Source organism: Talpa occidentalis, unplaced genomic scaffold, assembly GCF_014898055.3.
Source record: "Talpa occidentalis isolate TD23 unplaced genomic scaffold, MPIMG_talOcc4v2.1 talOcc4.9, whole genome shotgun sequence".
In the NCBI taxonomy this organism is placed as follows: domain Eukaryota; kingdom Metazoa; phylum Chordata; class Mammalia; order Eulipotyphla; family Talpidae; genus Talpa; species Talpa occidentalis.
The window spans coordinates 69,487,568-69,506,884 of NW_023605305.1; the positions used below are offsets into that span (position 1 = coordinate 69,487,568).

At 46.9% G+C, this 19,317-nt stretch overlaps 1 protein-coding gene across 4 annotated transcripts in view; it reads left to right on the top strand.

Moving 5' to 3' along the window:
• ZNF346 (zinc finger protein 346) overlaps nt 1-19,317 on the top strand; it is a 101,012-nt gene that overhangs the window by 51,929 nt on the left and 29,766 nt on the right. Inside the window, exon 1 of one of the 4 annotated variants that reach the window (XM_037499258.2) lies at nt 15,949-16,397. The exons of 1 other annotated variant lie outside the window; for it this stretch is intronic. In XM_037499258.2, coding sequence (XP_037355155.1) covers nt 16,223-16,397 — 175 coding nt within the window. In that variant the 5' untranslated portion in view covers nt 15,949-16,222. Of the gene's footprint in view, nt 1-15,948; nt 16,398-16,568; nt 16,739-19,317 lie in introns of those variants that run through there. 2 more of the 4 variants (XM_037499256.2, XM_037499257.2) reach the window with 2 other exon arrangements.

Sequence of the window (19,317 nt, forward strand, 5' to 3'; positions counted from 1 at the left end):
TTATTCTGTTGTTTTTAGCCTGTGTTTACCATCAGAATTGCCAAAACTATTGCCCTGAATTTCCCTCTGTCATACTCTGTAATTCCAGAGTCGCGGCTCCTTTCAAGGTTTTTTTCTTTTGTTCTGGCATTTATACTGTTCTTCTGTCTCGTCATTTTTTATTTTGTAACAATAGATTTTCAGCTGTCATTGAAGTAGTAGGTGGACATGTACTGGCAAGTGGTGGTGGGTATAAAAGAGGACCAAGGCAATATGCATTCAGGCAAATGAAAAAAGAGCCCGAGTACTCCAGCTTACTGGAAATCACCTGCAGTAGACTCAGAATTTGAAATTCCCATTGTAAAGTGTTTCTTTGTAGGGGACGGCAAAGGCTTTATACATCTCAGCCTGGGATGGGGGTAGTGGGTGTTTTGGATGTCTCAGCATAAGTTTGGGTTAGTAGGTGTTTCAGGTATCTCAGCCTAGAATATAAGGAATCCAGGTGTTCTGACCCATTCAGCCTATAGCTGTTTTATGGTATGAGCCTCAGACTCAAGCCAGCAGTCTTCACTCTGTGCTCTCACCTCAGAAGCTCTCCTGCAATGTACCACACCCACTCCTCCTTGTGGGTTGTACTGTTACTTTACACAAATTTCACTTAAGGAGTTTTCCCTAGGGCCTCCCCGGTGGCGCAGTGGTTGAGCACTGGGTTGCGAAGCTGCCCACAGCTTCTGCAGCGCCACTTCAATCCCCCGCGGCCGGCGAGGGTCCCTCATGGCTCGCAGAACTCTCCTGCTGCCCACTGCTCCCCTCAGCAGTGTACTTCATCAGTCTGCCTGTTCTGCTCCCTGCTCTGGCTCTGGTGAATTCTCTCACCCTCCCGCACTTCTGACTGTACCCAGTGTTTGTATAAATAAATAATCTTAAAAAAAAAAATTTCCTACCCCTTTCAGTTAGGCTGCTGCTGCTATTTTGCACACTGATAACTGGTTTTTGTTGCACGTGTTTAGAGGAGGTGAACCTGATCTCTTCACTCTGCCAATAGGTTGCCAGGTTTATATTTTTTAATTGAAGATCTCTATAGATCTCTATACGGGGCTCCCAGGATATGATGCTAAGTTAAAAAAAAGTGTAAATCATGGAGACAAAATTAGATTAGTGGCTGCTTAGGGCTCAGAATGGGAGCTGAAAGATGCAAAAATGCACAAGGTTTCTTACTGTGCAAGTACCCCCATGGTGTAATTTTACAACTCTGGAAATATGCTATTAATCATTGAAATGTTTACTTTAAATGGATGAATCCTATGATATATAAATTATGCCTCAGGCCTCCCTGGTGGCCTAGGAATTAAGTCTCAGCACTATCACAGCTATGACCTGAGTTCGATCCTAGCCAGGGAACTAACCCACATATGACACAGCAGACCTCTCCTGTCTCCCCTTCTGCTCCCCTCAGCAGTGTATTTCAGTTAATCTGCCTGTTGGGCTCCCCACTCCATCTCTGGTGAATCCCCCCACCCTACCCCCGTATCTCTGGCCTACACCCAAGTTGTACACAAAATAAATTAAAATAGGGCCTCCCCAGTGGTGCAGCGGTTGAGCACTGGGTTGCGAAGCTGCACACAGCCTCTGCAGCGCCGGTTCGATCCCCAGCCACCTGGTGAGGGTCCCACATGGTGCACAGACCTCTCCTGCCGCCCGCTGCTCCCCTCCGCAGTGTATTTCATCAGTCTGCCTGCTCTGCTCTCCCCTCTGGCTCTAGTGAATTCTCTCACCCTCCCGCGCTTTCCCGCGCTTCTGACTATACCCAGTGCTTGTATAAATAAATAAATAAATCTTTGAAAAATAAATTAATTAAAATATTAAAAATAAATTATGCCTCAATAAAGCTTTTCTTAAAAGATTTTTTTCTTAAAAGAGTAAATGTAACAGTATGTTATGTTTTATACATCAGGAAAGGTAAAAAGGAAAGGATAAAGGGTTAGAAGAAAGTAGGCATGGACAAAAGATCGTTTTGACCTTTGCTTCACATAATCAAAAAGAATACTTTCAGGGCCTCCCCTGGTGGCGCAGGCGGTTGAGCGCCGAGCTGTGAGGCTGTCCGGGGAGGTCCCACATGGCGTTGCAGACCTCTCCTGTTGCGCCTGCTGCTCCCCTCAAAAGTGTATTTCAGTCCATCTGCCTATTGTGTTCCCTGCTCTGTCTCTGGTGAATCCTCTCACCCTCACGCGCATCTGGCCTGTACCCCAGTTCTTGTATGAATAAACCTTTAAAAAAAAATACTTACTTTTTAAAATTCCCTAAACTGAAATGAACTGAACTGAATATCAAATTGGTGATCACATAAGTGAAAAATTTTCTTCAAGGACTTTTTTTTTTAAGATTTATTTATTTATTTATTAGATTTATTTTTATTTATTTATACAAGCAGTGGGTACAGTCAGAAGCATGGGAGGGCGAGAGAATTCACCAGAGCCAGAGCGGGGAGCAGAGTAGGCAGAAGGACCGAAGTACACTGCTGAGGGGAGCAGTGGGCGGCAGGAGAGGTCTGCGCGCCATGTGGGACCCTCCTCTGGTGGCCGGGGAGCAGCCGGGGATCGAACCGGCGCTGCAGAGGCTGTGGGCAGCTTCGCAACCCAGCGCTCAACCGCTGCGCCACCGGGGAGGCCCTCTTCAAGGACTTTAGGACACAGTATGTTGCCTGAACACTCTGACACAATTCAAGAAAAAATTACAACAAACTTTTAAACTTTCCTCAGTAGTTTTATCTTTTGTAGTAATTTCAGATTTGGTCTTTTAGACTTTGTCTTTATATTGTAATTGAAAACAAAGAAATAATAATGTTAGTAACATAGGAATCAAGATTTTCAGTGAAATATAAACAATTTTAAAATCAAAGAAATTAAATGAAAACTGAATAGAAAACACTAATCTGAACTCATTTTTAACGTACATCCTTATATTCTTTCCTAAGCTGGAAATGGACTAGAAGCAAAGTGTCCCTATTAACAAAATCCCTATTAACAAAATCCAGACTGGGGTAGCTAATATTTCCCACTAAAAGTGAACAAACAATATAGGTCTCCTTAGAGAAATGGCTGAGTCAAGGTCTCACACAAGGAAAGTATAAGGTGAGCCTAGACCATCTTATTTGCAGGAGAAACAAGGAAGCTTTCAAAGATTTATAGGCTGATATCAAAAGGATCAAAAGGAAAAAAAGTTCCATCACTAACCAAAGTTATGAAAACCTGAGGTTCAAGAGAATAATTCCTTCACCCTTTGCCCACTGCTATTCCCTCCACCTTCTTTCTTGAGCAATTTAATTCTAAAGTAACTACGTGGTGCAAAACAAGATAGGCATATGCACCTATGCCTGGGAAGAGCTGCAGTGGCACTGGGTGTAATGATGGAGCCAAAGGGGAAGGAGGCACAGGAGAATTGCCAGAATGGAGAGATATCAAGTAGTATAAAAAGAACATCTTGCAGAGCCTCCCTAGTGGTGCAAGGGATTAAGCACCGCACTATGAGGCAAGCCTCAGTCTCTATAGCACGAGTTCGATCCCCAGCCGGCCAGGGAGCAACCCACATGGCGTGGCAGACCTCTACTGACTCACCCGCTGCTCCCCTCAGCAGTGTACTTTGGTCAGTCTGCCTGTTCTGTTCCCCACTCTGTCTCTGGTGAGTCCTCTCACCCCCCTGTATCTCCGGTATCTCTGGCCTATACCCCACCTCTTGTATCCATAAATAAATGAATCTTAAAAAAAAAAAAATCTTGCAAGGCAACAATATGCTACAAAGTATCAGGGTGAGGAAGCTATCCATAAAGGGGGCCAGGCCTGCCTGAGATGGCTGGCAGAGCCTGACTTGGGGGATGACATTTCCCCCATGGAGAGCAGTATAGAAAGTGGTAATCCAGATTATGGTGTTTAGGGGACAAGCCAGGATCAGGGCACGGAGGTGTGTGGTGGATTTGGATCCACCAAATCAATAAAGGATCTTAGAGCCTTTGGCAGATTTAACAGGCTGAAGCAATCAAATATAGGCAGACCAGCAAGCAAGCAGGCAGGTAGGGAGGCAGGCGGCAACCAAGCCTGACTTGCTCTATTTTCCCTACAGAGTGTATTAGGGCTAGCTCTGTCCATTGAGAAAGCCAAGAAACAGCAACACCCAAATGACAGACAATAAGCACACCTAGTGCCCAGTCTGTGACTTCTAAATACCATTCTCCGGTGAAATGATCCAGGATCTTTGGAGAAATGGCTAGCTCCAAGACTGGGGCAGGAAGGAAATCAGCATCTTGTTATTCCAGAGAGCAAAGCATTGCGCAAAGAATGATTAGGAACCTGCCAAAAGGACAAAGGAGACTCTGTAGGAGCAGAATAGGCACAGTGCAGGTTTTCTGATCCAGCAGACAGGTAAAGGAGAATCTTGGAGCCCTTAGTGGGTTTCTCAGGCTTTTATTGAGCTTTACATGTAGTGTGGCAAACAGGTACACAGAAGGCAGGCAGGGGTGGGGGTGGGGGGCCTCTAAGCCCCTGGCAAGTCTTCACTCTGGGCTTCTATGGCTTTCTCTCCTCCTCTTCTCTATCCTGCCTCTCTCCTGCTTCTGCTTCTGTCCCAGACTATTAATACTCCTCCCATGGCCCACAGAACTAAACAAGATAGTTTGCAACAATGTAACAATTGCAGGTACCCATCAGGCAGGGCAATCCTAATGGCCCTAGGGCAGAAAAGCCTGAAAAACCATTTACTCCTACAGACTCCCACTTACCAATTTTAGGACAGTTTGAGCATCAAAATACTGATAGGAATGATCGCAACCCACTGAGTAAAAGGAAACCATGAGCCCATTTGTATATAAATGAATAAATGGGAAATGTGATGAACACGATAATTACTGGCTTCAAAGTAATTCCCCACAATATACTTACTGATCATAAGCAACATACTTATTGATTATAAATTACAAGAGTAATTTTAAAATTGGTAAGTCTGGCAGACATCATCTTAATAAGGTGATCATGGTGAACATCATCAGTAATGAGACAGAGGAGGGCTGTACCCTACCTAAAAGGCTGCAGTAAAGATCACAACCTCACTTCTCTAATATTTCCCCTAAGAATGCATAATCTGAAGAAATGGCAAACTCAAACTGAAGGACATTCTATAAACTAACTGGCAGGTAATCTTCCAAAGTGTCATGAAAGATAAGAAAAGTAGAAAGTACTTTTCAGAGGAAGGAATTATACACAAAATGACAGCTAAAAACAATTGATTCTAAACTGGATCCTTTTGCTACAAAAAAAAAACACTATGGGGCCTCCCCGGTGGCGCAGCGGTTGAGTGCTGGGTTGCGAAGCTGCCCGCAGCCTCTGCAGCGCTGGTTCGATCCCCGGCTGCTCCCCGGCCACCAGAGGAGGGTCCCACATGGCGCGCAGACCTCTCCTGCCGCCCGCTGCTCCCCTCAGCAGTGTACTTCGGTCCTTCTGCCTGCTCTGCTCCCCGCTCTGGCTCTGGTGAATTCTCTCACCCTCCCGCGCTTCTGACTGTACCCAGTGCATGTATAAACGAAACAAACGAACAAACAAACAAATAAATAAATAAAACATGCCTCTATAAAAGAACAAAAAAAAAAAAATTAAAAAAAAACACTATGGGTGCCTCCCTGGTGGCCTAGGAATTCAGTCTCAGCACTATCACCACTATGGCCTGAGTTAATTCTCTTCCCACCCCACTGCCCCTAGGACGCTAACCCACATGGCACGCTGCAGACCTCTCCTGTCTCACCTGGCTCCCTTTGGCAGTGTATTTCAGTAAAATTTGCTTGTTCTGCTCCATTCTGTCTGTGGTGGCTACTCTCACTCCCTGTACCTCTGGCTTGCACCCCAGTTCTTCTACACAAAAAATTAATTTAAAAAAGAAAAATGCCTTTTGTGAGCCAGAAAGCAAGTTCTTGGGGCCTCCTTGGTGGTGCAGGGGTTAAAGTCTCACTGCTATCAAACTATTGCCGACCACTGTGGCCTAAGTTCAATCTCCCACTAGGGAGCTGATCCACATGCAAAGCAGCAGACCTCTCCTGTCTCAGGACCACTGACCTACACCTCAGTTCTTCTATGCATAAATATATAAAAATCTTTTTTAAAAAAAGATTTTTTTTAAACAAACACCAAACACCAGCAGAAGAGAGAAAGAGAGTAGCAGTGGTGGAAGTAGAGAGAAGCAGAGACAGCGGGGACACCGAGAACACCAGAGAGCCCAGAAAGAGTGAAGACTCAGTGGGGGCTGGGAGACCTGCCAGCCTCCTGGCCCTTAGCACATCTGCCTGCTGTGTACCTGGTAAAAGCTCAATAAAAGCCTGAAAAAGCCACCGAGGGCTCCAGGATTCTCCTGGAGAATCCTGGTGTTTCACCAAACACCAAGTCGGCCTGCACCTTGATGTTGGACTTGCTAGCCTCCAAACTGTGAGAAATACATGTTTGTTGTTGAAGTCATTCAACCTATGGCATTTTGTTTTAACAGCCCAACTACTACTGGCACATAATATAGTAGGTTCTAAATAAAGACTTGTAGGGGCAGGAATGGACACAGTGCAGGTTTTCTGATCCAGCAGACCGGGTAAAGGAGGAGTCAGAGTCCTCAGTGGCTTTTTGCAGGCTTTTTATTGGGATTACCAGGTACACAGCAGGCAGGGGTGCTGGGGGGGCTGGGAGGCTGGCAGTCCTCCCAGCGCCCAGCAAGTCTTCACTCTATCTGGGCTCTCCGGCGTTCTCTGCTTCTCTCTCGGCTTCTGCTACTTCTTTCTCGGCTTCTCTTTCAGCTTCTGCTGGTGTCCCCGTGACCCCGCCCTTAACAGCACAGTCTTAGCCCAGGTGAATCCCATCTACATCTGCCCACACCCTATTCCGGGTGCCCGCCATCAGGCATGCATTCAGGACCGCAAGGATCCATCATCTATCCTGATGGCGGGAGGGCAGAAAAGCCTGACATTTTTCCTTACCCTACAAGCCTGTTTTGATGTGATTCAAATTATTATGCCAGTTCAAGATCTACAATGATTTCTGGATGTAGGGCAGGAAGGGCATAGAGCAGTTTCTCTATGATCCGAGCAGACAGGTAAAGGAGAATCCTGGAGCCCTCGGTGGCTTTTTCAGGCTTTTATTGAGCTTTTACCAGGTACACAGCAGGCAGATGTGCTAAGGGCCAGGAGGCTGGCAGGTCTCCCAGCCCCCACTGAGTCTTCACTCTTTCTGGGCTCTCTGGTGTTCTCGGTGTCCCCGCTGTCTCTGCTTCTCTCTACTTCCACCACTGCTACTCTCTTTCTCTCTTCTGCTTTTCTGCTGGTGTCTCCGTGACACCGCCTTTATAAGCACAGTCTCAGCCTAGGTGTGCCCACCTATGCATGCCCACACCCTACTGCAGGTGCCCGCCATCAGGCATGCATTTAGGACTGCAGGGATCCATCATTAATGCTGACGGTGGGAAGGCAGAAAAGCCTGATACTTTTTCATTTACTCTACATTTGGAAATCCATTGGTAGAGATGACAGGATCATCTTAGGCAACTCTAAATTACATATATTAAACTAGACTAAATCACTTTGATCCAGACTACTCACTCACTGAAACTGGTTCTAAAAGTGGGATTTATCTGACTTGGTTTTCACTGAATGGAAACTAGAACCTAACATCAATTTGTTAAATTATCAGAAAAATAGTTTCCAGAATAATAGCTATCATTTACTAAGTGTCAGGCAATGTGATAAGTAATTTATACAGATTATTTTGGTTAATCTTCACAACCACCATTTAAAGTGAGTAGCATTTTCTCATTTTACAGATGAAAAGGCAGATTTACAAATAATAAATAATTTACTGAAGGTCACATAGGTTATAGGTGCAGAATGAAGCAGGTGATTTCAAGTTAAGTGCCTGCAGCTTTAACTGGGCTTGTTTATTGATCAGAAACTAGAAGGGTTAACCCCGCCCTGCTTGCCTCTGATATCACTGGGGTCCAAGATTTAAGGAGGCAGGACAGGACACAGAGCAGGATCTCTATGACCCGAGCAGACACGCAAAGGAGGAGAGAGTCCTGGAGCCCTTGATGGCTTTTACAGGCTTTTATTGGGATTTACACGGGAGGCAGGGGTGCTGGGGGGCCGGGAGGCTGGCAGGCCTTCCAGCCCCCAGCAAGTCTTCACTCTTTCTGGGCTCTCCGACGTTCTCTGGTGGCCTTGTTCGCTGCTGCTCTCTTGGTTAGTGTGTTGCTTCTGCTTCTGTTTCTGTTTCTCTGCTTCTCGTGGTACAGCTCTCTGCTCGTGTCCCTGTGACTCTGCCCTTATAAACCCAGTCTTAGCCCAGGTTAATCCCATCTACATAGGCCCACACCCTACTCCAGTTGCCCGCCATCAGGCATGCATTCAGGACCACAGGGATCCATCATCAATTCTAATGGCGGGAGGGCAGAAAAACCTGATACTTTTTACCAAAGACATCACATGGACCTAGAATGGCTGAAGTCCCTGGACCACTACTGGGATGATGAGAAGCAGCAACCTTGTCTGTTCACACTAATATGCCATAAAATGTGCTCATTTTCTTTTTTAAAGATTTATTTTATTTATTTATGAATACAAGAACTGGAGTATAGGCCAGAGGTATGGGGGAAGGGGGGCTGGTAAGAAGATTCACCACAGAGTGGGAAACAGAACAGGCAGATTGACTGAAATACACTGCTTAAGGGAGCAGCAGGTGAGACAGGGGAGGTCTGCTGCACCATGTGGGTTAGCTCCCTAGTTGGGGATCAAACTCTGTGCTGCAGTGGCTGCCAATAGCTTAATAGTACTGAGACTTAACCCTTGCACCACCAGGGAGGCCCCCAATGTGCTCATTTTCTAAGTAGTACGTGATATGGATCAAGCTGGAAAACTCCACTTGAATCTAGTCTAATCTTCCCCCTTCCACTCCTTTCCAAAATCCTCTAGGTATCCCAATCTATGATCAGCAAACTCTCCTATGCCCTCAATCTGTCCTTGGAAAGTCACTCATTAAAACCTGACATCTGGGGCCTCCCTGATGGCGCAAGGGTTAAGACGCAACCTATGAAGCAATCCTCAACCACTGCAGCACGAGTTCGATTCCAGGCCAGCCAGGGAGCAACCCACATGGTGCAGCAGACCTCTCCTGACTTGCCCACTGCTCCCCTGTAGGGTAAGGAAAAATGTCAGGCTTTTCTGCCCTCCCGCCATCAGGATAGATGATGGATCCTTGCGGTCCTGAATGCATGCCTGATGGCGGGCACCTGGAATAGGGTGTGGGCCTAGGTAGATGGGATTCACCTGGGCTGAGACTGGGCCTTCAAGGACAGCGTCATGAGGACGCCAGTAGAAGCCAAAAGAGAAGCCAAAAAAGAACAGAAGAGCAGAAGAAGCCGAAAGAGAAGCCGAGAAAGAAGCAGCAGAAGCCAAGAGAAGAAGAGAAGCAGAGAGAATGCCAGAGAGAGCCCAGATAGAGTGAAGATTTGCTGGGCGCTGGGAGAACTGCCAGCCTCTGGGCGCCCAGCACCCATGCCTGCCATATGCCTGGTAAAATCCCAATAACAGACCCGTAAAAGCCACTGAGGACTCTGACTCCTCCTTTACCCGGTCTGCTGGATCTGAAAACCTGCACTGTGTCCTGTCCTGCCCCTACATCCTCTCAGCAGTATACTTTGGTCAGTCTGCCTGTTCTGTTCCCCACTCTGTCTCTGGTGAATCCTCTCACCCCACACACACACCCCTCTGGCCTGTACCCCAGCTCTTGTATGCATAAACAAATAAATCTTAAAAAAAAAAAAAAACAACCTGATATCCCCTGGAGACACTCTTCCATGCAGCCCTGAAGACACTCTAAAATGACCCAGCCTGAGAAGTAAACCAGAATTATAGCAAAGATATGCCCCCCAGAATGTGATTTTTCCACAGTTTCCTCAGGGCACCCCTACTGTTCTGGGGGTTCTAAGTCAAACAATACAAGTCTTAGTAAAACCAATCACTTTTAGACAAATGTTCACAGAACTGAGAAGTAGAAAACCTAAGTGGTAATCCAGGTACCATCATGATCCCCACAGCCGTGATTTCATGGCCCCATTCCACCCATACTAGCCTTGGTTACTGTATTAATCATGTTTTTTAACCTGTATTGTATGATACTTTGATATCTGGGGGCCTTTTGGGCCAAGGTAGAATGAATGATCAAGGTAGAATCTCGGGATTAGAATTCCTAGCATTAGCAAACATCTTGCCTCCAAGCACACCTTTCAAAGCAGCTAACCCAAAATCCTACTCCCAACTCTCACACACCAGCCAATATTCCCTCTACTTGAATCAGACAACTTGGCACCACCTTTATAGCCCGGAGCCTGCTGTAATTACTCAAACTAGCAAACCTTAAACTATCTCATCCATTCCTTCCTGTGGAAACCACAATAAAGTGGTGCGACATTCTCCCATCTGCCTATTCCCATCCCCACCTTCCATATCTTGGTCAACACTGGCACTTCCCCACAAGGCCCTCCATGGGGAGTCATACCCCCTTCCCTCAGGAACTGTAAGAAACTTTCAACAGCATTGAACTCCCATGTCATCATTCAGTCACCTCTATATATTAAATCCTGGGTATACTCAAAATAGTTGTCACTTCCGCTAGCAGTTAACATATATTTCTATTATGTATATTTTGATATTTGGAGTTTAATTTTCCTGAAAGCAGCAAGTATTTTTTACTGAGTTCTGTAGCAAGGCACTGCAGGTGCATACACACACACACACACTCAACTGAAATATTTACTAATTTCTGACCCTTGCAAAGTCATTTTCTTTAAAGATTTATTTTTATTTATTTATGCATGGAAGAACTGAGGTGTAGGTCAGAGGTGCAGGGGGTGAGAGGATTCACCAGAGACAGTGGGGAGCAGAACAGGCAGATCTACTGAAATACACTGCTAAGGGGAGCAGCGGGGAAGACAGGTGAAGTCTGCTGCGCCATGTGGGTTAGCTCCCTGGCTGGGGATCGAACTCACGCTGCAGTGGCTGCCTAAAGCTTAATAGTGCTGAGACTTTAACCTCAGTGTCACCAGGGAGGCCAGCAGAGTCATTTTCTTAGGATTGATCTTCTCCCATAGCAACAATATAAAGTAGAACACACTGGAAAATGGATCTCACTTTCTATAGGAAAGAAATAAAAAGCCAGCTCTACAAATATAAGTCATCACCTGTACAGCCAGCTACCGGCAAAGAATCCAAGACTGAGTCATTATTGGAAGCACTTACACAAAGACAAAGCAGCAAACTGTTGACATTAGCAATGTAGCTCAGAATTCGTAACACAGTGTCACAGGGGACAATCTATGCCAGCAGTAACTAGAGAATTAATAGAAAATATCTTGTGTCTTGAGCATGTAATTGGTTTGGGACTTCGGGGAGTTGTGGGGGGGCTATTTTCCAATAATACACATAGCATCTTAAGTATTCCACCCCCAGGATTTACTCCCTTCTGTTCAAAAAATATCCTTGAGTTCTGGGACTTGAAACAAAAATTTGCCCTCCATCCCTTGGGATTTCTAACTGACTAACTTGCATTATTTATTTATGCAAATACGGGTAACTAGAAATCTTTAAGACAAATTCGTTTTCACTGGTTTTTAGGTTGGTCATCTAGTGTTGGCAAAAGGACATGGATTTGCAGTCTGAGGATCAGTGTCCAAGAATGAGTTCTGTCACTAACTAGCTGTGTAACCTGATAAAATCGCCACTTCTTCCACTCCGTTTTTTTTTTTTTAATTTTTTAAAAGATTTATTTATTTATACAAGCACTGGGGTACAGGCCAGAGGCGCAGAAGGGTAACAGAATTCACCAGAGACAGAGCAGGGAGCAGAACAGGCAGAAGGACCGAAATACACTGCTGAGGGGAGCAGCAGGCGAGACAGGAGAGGTCTGCGCACCATGTGGGACCCTCACCCTGTGGCCGGGGAGTAGCCAGGGATTGAACCGGCACTGCAGAGGCTGCGGACAGTTTCACAGCACTGCATTCAACCTGCTACACCACCGGGGAGGCCTTCCAGTGTGTTTCATATAAGAATCCCTCATATGAGAACCACCTTGAGGATTAAATGTTATAATGCATGTTAAATACCAGTCATCTACTGCACTGGAAACTCCAGAGCCTGGCATGAGGTCTGAGAGACAGTGCTCAATATTTGTAGTATAAATGAGTAAATCCCACTGATAAGCATGTGATCTCAAACAAGAAGTTTCTCTTTCTTTCGCCTTCTCATACCATTTTCTGGGGATCCCTGATGGTACAAGGACTTAAGTCTCAGCACTATGAAGCTATCAGCAGCCACGGCAGCAGGTTCTATCCCTGGCCAGGGAGCTGGCCCACATGGGGCAGCAGATCTCTGCTACCTTGCCTGCTGCTCCCCTCAGCAGTGTATTTTAGGAGATCTGCATGTTCTGCTCCCCACTCTGTCTCTGGTGAATCCTCTCACCCAAGTTCTTCTATGAATTAATAAATAAAAATAAATCTTTCAAAAATAATAATAATACCACTTTCCCCTTTTCAATGGGCTCCAGTTATACTGTCCTTTTCTCTGTTCCTCCAACACAACAAGCTCATTCCTGCCTCAGGAACTTTGCACCTGCTATTTCCTCTGCCTAGAACACTCTCCCGCAGTTCTTTAGTTCTTTGCATGCCCTCTCCCTCATCAATCAGAGCTTACGTTAAATGTCACTTCTTCAGAGGCTTTCTCTGACCACCCTAATGTCTGCCCCATCATTTACCCAATGTGTATTCCTGTTTTATACTCTCCTTAACACTAATTACTACCTGTTGACGGGTTTATTAATCTCCTCCACTAAAAAACACACTACAACAGCTTCCCTATTTGTCTCCTTCATTCCAATACCCAAATACCCAAAATAACATCTAGATCATAGTAAACTCTCAATAAAACATTTGAATTAGAGCCTCCCTGGTGGCGCAAGGGGTTAAGATGCAATCTTGAAGCTATCCACAGCCACTGCAGCACAAGTTCGATCCCCGGCCAAGGAGCTTCCCACATGGTGTCGCAGACCTCTCCTGTCTCGCCAACTGCTCCCCTCAGCAGTGTATTTCAGTCTATCTGCCTGTTCTGTTCCCCACTCTCCCTCTGGTGAATCCTCTCACCCCCCACACCTCTGGCCTGTACCCCAGTTCTTGGATGCATAAATAAATCTTTTTTAAAAATCTGAATTAATGAGGTAGAAATACATAATTATGTCTCATTCATTCAATAAATACTTGGTATGTACCTATGAGGGTTCAAGCTCTATTTCAAAGTCAGCTGAAAACAAAACAGACAAAATTCTCTGCTTTTCTAGGGTTTGTCTTCTGTAGGGAGACAAACAATAAACAAACTATATGTCTGATAATGGTAAGTGTTAAGGAAGGGGGAAAAAAAACCAAGAAAGCATGAAGTGTGTATGGAGGAATAGATCTTTAGATAAGGTAGCCAGAAAAGGAAAAGAGAGACTGTAGGGTAACTGGTTTTCAGGCTTTTCTACCCTCCCACCATTAGGATTGCCCTGCCTGATGGGGCACCTATAATTGTTACATTGTTGCAAACTATCTTGTTTACTTCTGTGGGCTATGGGAGGAGTATTGAGGTAGTCACCAAGAGAAGCGATCCCGGAGAAGCTGAAGCAGGAAAAGGCCAGAAGAGGCCAGAGAGGCCCAGAGTGAAGACCTGCTGGGGGCTTGGAGGCCTCCCAGCCTCCTGGGCCCCCCAATCCCACCCTGCCTGCCGTGTACCTGGTTGCCACGCTACATATAAAGCTTAATAAAAGCCTGAAAAAGCCACCGAGGGTTCCAGGACTCCTCCTTTACCCACCTGGTCTGCTTGGATCAGTGCCCATCCTGCCACTACAGAGACTAAACCATGAGAAAATGCATTCCAGGAGGCAGGGTAACTAGGACAGAAATGAAGGGGTTGAATGCTAACACAGCAAATGAGATCAGGGAAGTTAATGGAAGTCAATGTATGTTTGCTGAAGTATGGACTTCACTTTTAGGAAGAGTGAGGTGCAACGTGGGATTGGAAAGGTTTGGGGAGTCTGAGCACAGGGTTATCACGATAAGCTTCTTACAGAGGGGATGCCTGAAGGGCAATTAAAGAACCCTAGCAAGAGATAGTTGCCGGGCCTCTCCGGTGGCGCAGGCGGTTGAGCACAGCGCTGTGAAGCTGTCCACAGCCTCTGCAGCGTAGGTTCGATCCCGGCTGGCCAGCGAGAAGCCCACATGGCAAAGCAGACCTCTCCTGCCTCACCCACTGCTCCCCTCAGCAGTGTGTTTCAGTCAATCTGCCTGTTCTGCTCCCCACTGTCTGTAGTGAATCCTCTCACCACCATCCTCCCCGCCCCATCTCTGGCCTGTACCCCGGTTCTTGTATACATGAATAAATAAATCTTAAAAAGAGAGAGAGAGCGCGATAGTGTTACAGGGCAGGGAGAGGGGCAGCCCAAACCGGGCAAACCTGCCTATTCTAAATGGGTTCTGCCATCCGTCACATCAACACAAAACATATGAGACTTTAATGGGAAGGAACTTTAATACAATTAGGAAACAATACAGGAAAGGCAAAAAATCTAGTTTCTAAATCAAGCACCCAAAGTTACCCATCCCTCCTGGGTAAAACTCCATCCAAATGGGATTGGCCCAGAACAAGGCCCCAAAGCCTGCCACAAGTCTAAAGCATCTTCCAGTGGGGACCCACAGAAAAGGGTCAGAAACAACCAGACAAGCCTGGAAGGAAAAGAGCAAAATTAAAATCAAGACAAAAGCTGCCATTATCTCCTCCCCACTGGTCTTGTAATAGGGTGGTCCCCAGGAAAGGGGGAGGTTCCCTGCCCCACCCAAGGGAGGGTGGAGCTGAGCAGGGAGAGGAGAAGCTGCAGAAGAGACTGAGGAAGGAAGCAGAATGGAGCCAGAAGGAGACCTGGAGGAGGCGCATGGAGCCTAGAGACACGTGAAGAAACTGTGCTTGTCTTTTGGCCGTGGACTGGGTGACACAGATGTGGGTGAGACCCATGGGGAGGTGACAATGGCAGCTTTTATCTTGATGTTGATTTTGCTCTTTTCCTTCCGGGCTTGTCTGGTTGTTTCTGACCCTTTTCTGTGGGTCCCCACTGGAAGATGCTTTAGACTTGTGGCAGGCTTTGGGGCCTTGTTCTGGGCCAATCCCATATGGATGGACTTTCACCCACGAGGGGATGGGTAACTTTGGGTGCTTCATTTAGAAACTAGATTCTTTGCCTTTCCTGTATTGTTTCCTAATTGTATTAAAGTTCCTTCCCATTAAAGTCTCATATGTTTTGTGTTGATGCAGCGGATGGCAGAACCCATTTAGAATAGGCAGGTTTGCAGGGTTTGGGCTGCCCCTCTCCCTGTCCTATAACAGTCTCACCCACATCTGTGTCACCCAGTCCAAGACCAAAAGGCAAGCGCAGTTATTCACGTGCCTCTCTGCTCCATGCACGTCCTCCAGGTCTCCTGGCTCCATCCTGCTTCCTTCTCAGTCTCTGCAGCTTCTTCTCTTCCTGCTCAGCTCCACCCTCCATTTGGGTGGGGCAGGGAACCTGGAACCTCCCGCTTTCCAGGGGACCACCCTGTTATAATAGTTGCCCTGAAAAACTGGGATGGAGCAGTTGTGGGGACGTAAAATTAAATTTTATGTTTGACAGTTGCTGGCGATGGGGGAGAGGGGCTTGAGGGGGTCTGGGCTGGGTTTTAGCACTTACAACTCTATTGGTATCTATTATTTGCCGTAAAAGAATCACTGAGCCTGAGCCCAGGTTCCACCACTTAATAGCTGCAAACTCTTTGGGTTAACTATTTCTAAGTTTACCTACTAGTGAAATGGGGGAAATATTTCTATATATCAGGACCTTCGTGAGAACAAACTGAGAGTCAAAGGCTGACCGTGAGCAACGTGCGAACCCAAGAACCAGCAAGGGGCCGTCAGGGAGGGAGCCGACTGCCCTGGATAAGGCAACCGACTTTCAAACCCACCGCACAAGCTCTAGGTTGCAAGAGGCGCGAGAAAATTGAGCGCTTAGGCGGACGCCGCAACGCGGTCTGCGGCCAAGCATCGCGAGATTTGTTGGACGATGGCAAAGTCCCACCGAGATCTCGCGAGAGTAAGGCTGAGCGCCTGCTAAAACTTGCGGGGAAGATGGAGTATCCCAGTTTGGGCACCATGGAGGCCGCGGACGGCGGAGGGACCCGGCCTTACAACAGCTCGGCGGAGAGGGAAGGCCGAGAACAGGACGGACCGCGCTTCGACCGCGAGAGGGCGCGCTACCTCTGGGAAGCCGTGTCCGGGGCCCAGCCGGTAGGGCGGGAGGAAGGTGAGTGCGGCGGTCCTCCGCCGCAGGAAACCCCTTGCTCCCCAGCCCCTTTCGAGGGGAGGGGACGGAAGCGCGGGGTGGGAACGCGGACCCGCCCCCGGGGCTCTGGTCACACCCCCAGACCTGCCCCCTGCGTGACGCTCCTTGGGATTCCCGGCCTCGTGAACCCGGTCAGGGCCAGGCAAGTGTAGGCTAGCTCCCCTGAAAGCCAGGACCGCGACACCGCAAGAGACAGACCTCAGAGCACAGATGGTCGAGGGCCTTCCCAAGCCCAGGGGCTCCCCACCCGCGCCACCCTTGCCTTGCTCATTCACCAGAGCACGGTTCTTCTGCAGCTCAAGGTCTGTAATCTATCCACACCTTGGAGAACGAACCACAGAACCGTTTCTGCCAGACTTATAGCCTCCTCCCCATGTCTACCTGATTCTCTTTCGTCCCAGTCTCCAGGTCTTCCCGCCCCTTATGTCTCTGCATCCCTTCTCTCATAACCCACATGAGCTTTTTTTTTTTTTTTAATAGAGGCATGTTTATTTATTTGTTTGTTTGTTTGTTTCGTTTTATACATGCACTGGGTACAGTCAGAAGCGCGGGAGGGCGAGAGAATTCACCAGAGCCAGAGCGGGGAGCAGAGCAGGCAGAAGGACCGAAGTACACTGCTGAGGGGAGCAGCGGGCGGCAGGAGGGGTCTGTGCGCCATGTGGGACCCTCCTCTGGTGGCCGGGGAGCAGCCAGGGATCGAACCGGTGCCGCAGAGGCCGCGGGCAGCTTTGCAACCCAGCGCTCAACCACTGCGCCACCCGGGAGGCCCCCACATGAGCTTTTTACCCCCATGTACCTCCTGGCCTTGGGGACTGAGACCAGGCTTAACCCGTTTCTAGGTATCTGGCCTTCACTGGCTGGGTCCTTTTCCGAGATACAGAGCAGGAGCCTGAGAAGCTAACCTGGGTATGCTTTGTCTTCAGCTTGTTTTTATCCCACTCTTGACTGAAGCCGTAGAGAACAGGATATACAAGACCATCTGGTGGATCACTGACTTCTGAGCTGAAGCTTGCTTTGTATTTGACTTGGCATTGCATGAGACAGAAAGAGGAGACTGCAAAGATCTGGCCCTACCTGGGCCCCCCTTCACAGTCCTTAGCAGAGCTAGCTACATAACTCTAACCCAGATGTACACTAACTGGGTTTCTCTGCTAATCCTGTTAGGCTTCTGCAGGGAAATGAGATTTCTCTAATGATTGGCTTGCTTACTGAGCAGACTAATCTTGGAAAGTTTATTATGTTGCTCTAAATTGATTGTCCTGGGATTAAAATGAATTTTTGACCAAATCCAAGGAAAAGATGTTTAAATTTGGGGTAATACACAGACCTATCCCCTGATGTGTGCATCTCCAGTTTAAAAACTAGTCTAATCTGACTCCTAAATTAATATGTGCTGCCTCCTGGTCTCCTTCTGGTTCTCTGTCCTCCTTCCTTTTCTCCTCCTTTCTCCAGTCTCTTCCCCAAATTCTTCTCTCCTCCCTGCTCAGCTCCACCCTTCCTTGGGTGGAGCAGGGAACTTGGAATGTCCCCTTTTCCTCAGGACCACAATCTAGTGTTAGATAACAGCAATCTAGTGTTAGACTGTTTCCAAGAGACCTCCCTGGTGGAGCATGGAGTTCTCAGCACTATGAAGCCAGCGGCAGCCACTGCAGCACAAGTTCAATCCCTAGCCAGGGAGCTAATCCACATGGCTCAGGAGACCTCTCTTGTCTCGCCTGGTGCTCTCCTCAACAGTGTATTTCAGTCAATCCGCCTGTTTTGCTCCTCATTCTGTCTCTGGTGAATCCTCTCACCCTCCCACACCTCTGGCCTGTACCCCAGTTCTTGTATGCATAAATAAATAATGTTTTTAATAAATAAATAAAAAGATGAAATAGTGCCTTTTGGGACAAAATGGAATCACCTTGAGGTAATTGTGCTAAGAGAAATAAGCCTCAGAAAGTGAAAAACAGATATTGGATGTTTCCATCTTTGGACTCTTAGTAACAAAAAATATATACACTGACAAAATAGTTTTAGATGTAGTAAAAAATATATTGGTTACTAGAGGGAACAGGGAGGAGAAAAGAGGGGATAAAGAAAGTGAGGGCGTTGGGCCTCCACGGTGGCGCAGTGGGTTGAGCGCTGCGCTGTGAGGCTTCCCGCAACCTCCACAGTGGGGGTTCAATCCCGGCCAGCCAGCGAGGGTCCCACATGGTGTGGCAGACCTCTCCTCTTGTGCCCGCTGCTCCTCTCAGCAGTGTATTTCTGTCATCTGCCTGTTCTGCTCCCCGCTCTGCCTCTGGTGAATCCTCTTACCCACCCGCACCTCTGGTCTGTACCCTAGCTCTTGTATAAAAATAAATAAATCTTTAAAAAAAAAAAGTAAGGGTGTCAATTAGCACAGGTTTGTTGGAGGGTAAGTGAAGCATGTGTACATATGGAGGAGTAAAAATGTAACCGCAAAGTTATATAAACTTGTAAATGACTGCTAAATTTAATAATAAAAGAAGAATATTTCCATCATTATAGTTAGTTCCTTTCTGCTACTTTACCATAACTCCACTCCCACCTCTTGCTCTAGGCGACCACTGATCTGTTTCTTTGTCTCTATAAATTTGTCTTTTCTGAACATTTTCACATTGATGGAATAATACAACATGTAGTCCTTTGCATTTGATTTCTCTCACTCAACATGTTTTTGAGGTGCAGCCAAATTACCTTGTAAATTAGTATTTCATTCCTTTTTATTGCTAAGCATAATTCCAAGTTCATTGATTGTTCTGCCATTTTGAATCTGCTCTTGAGTTCCTGTAGTGAATTTTTCGTTTCACTTATTGTACTTTGGGTTCTATTTATACACATTCTAGGTAGTAAAGTTTTAGCACCACATCATCAATGC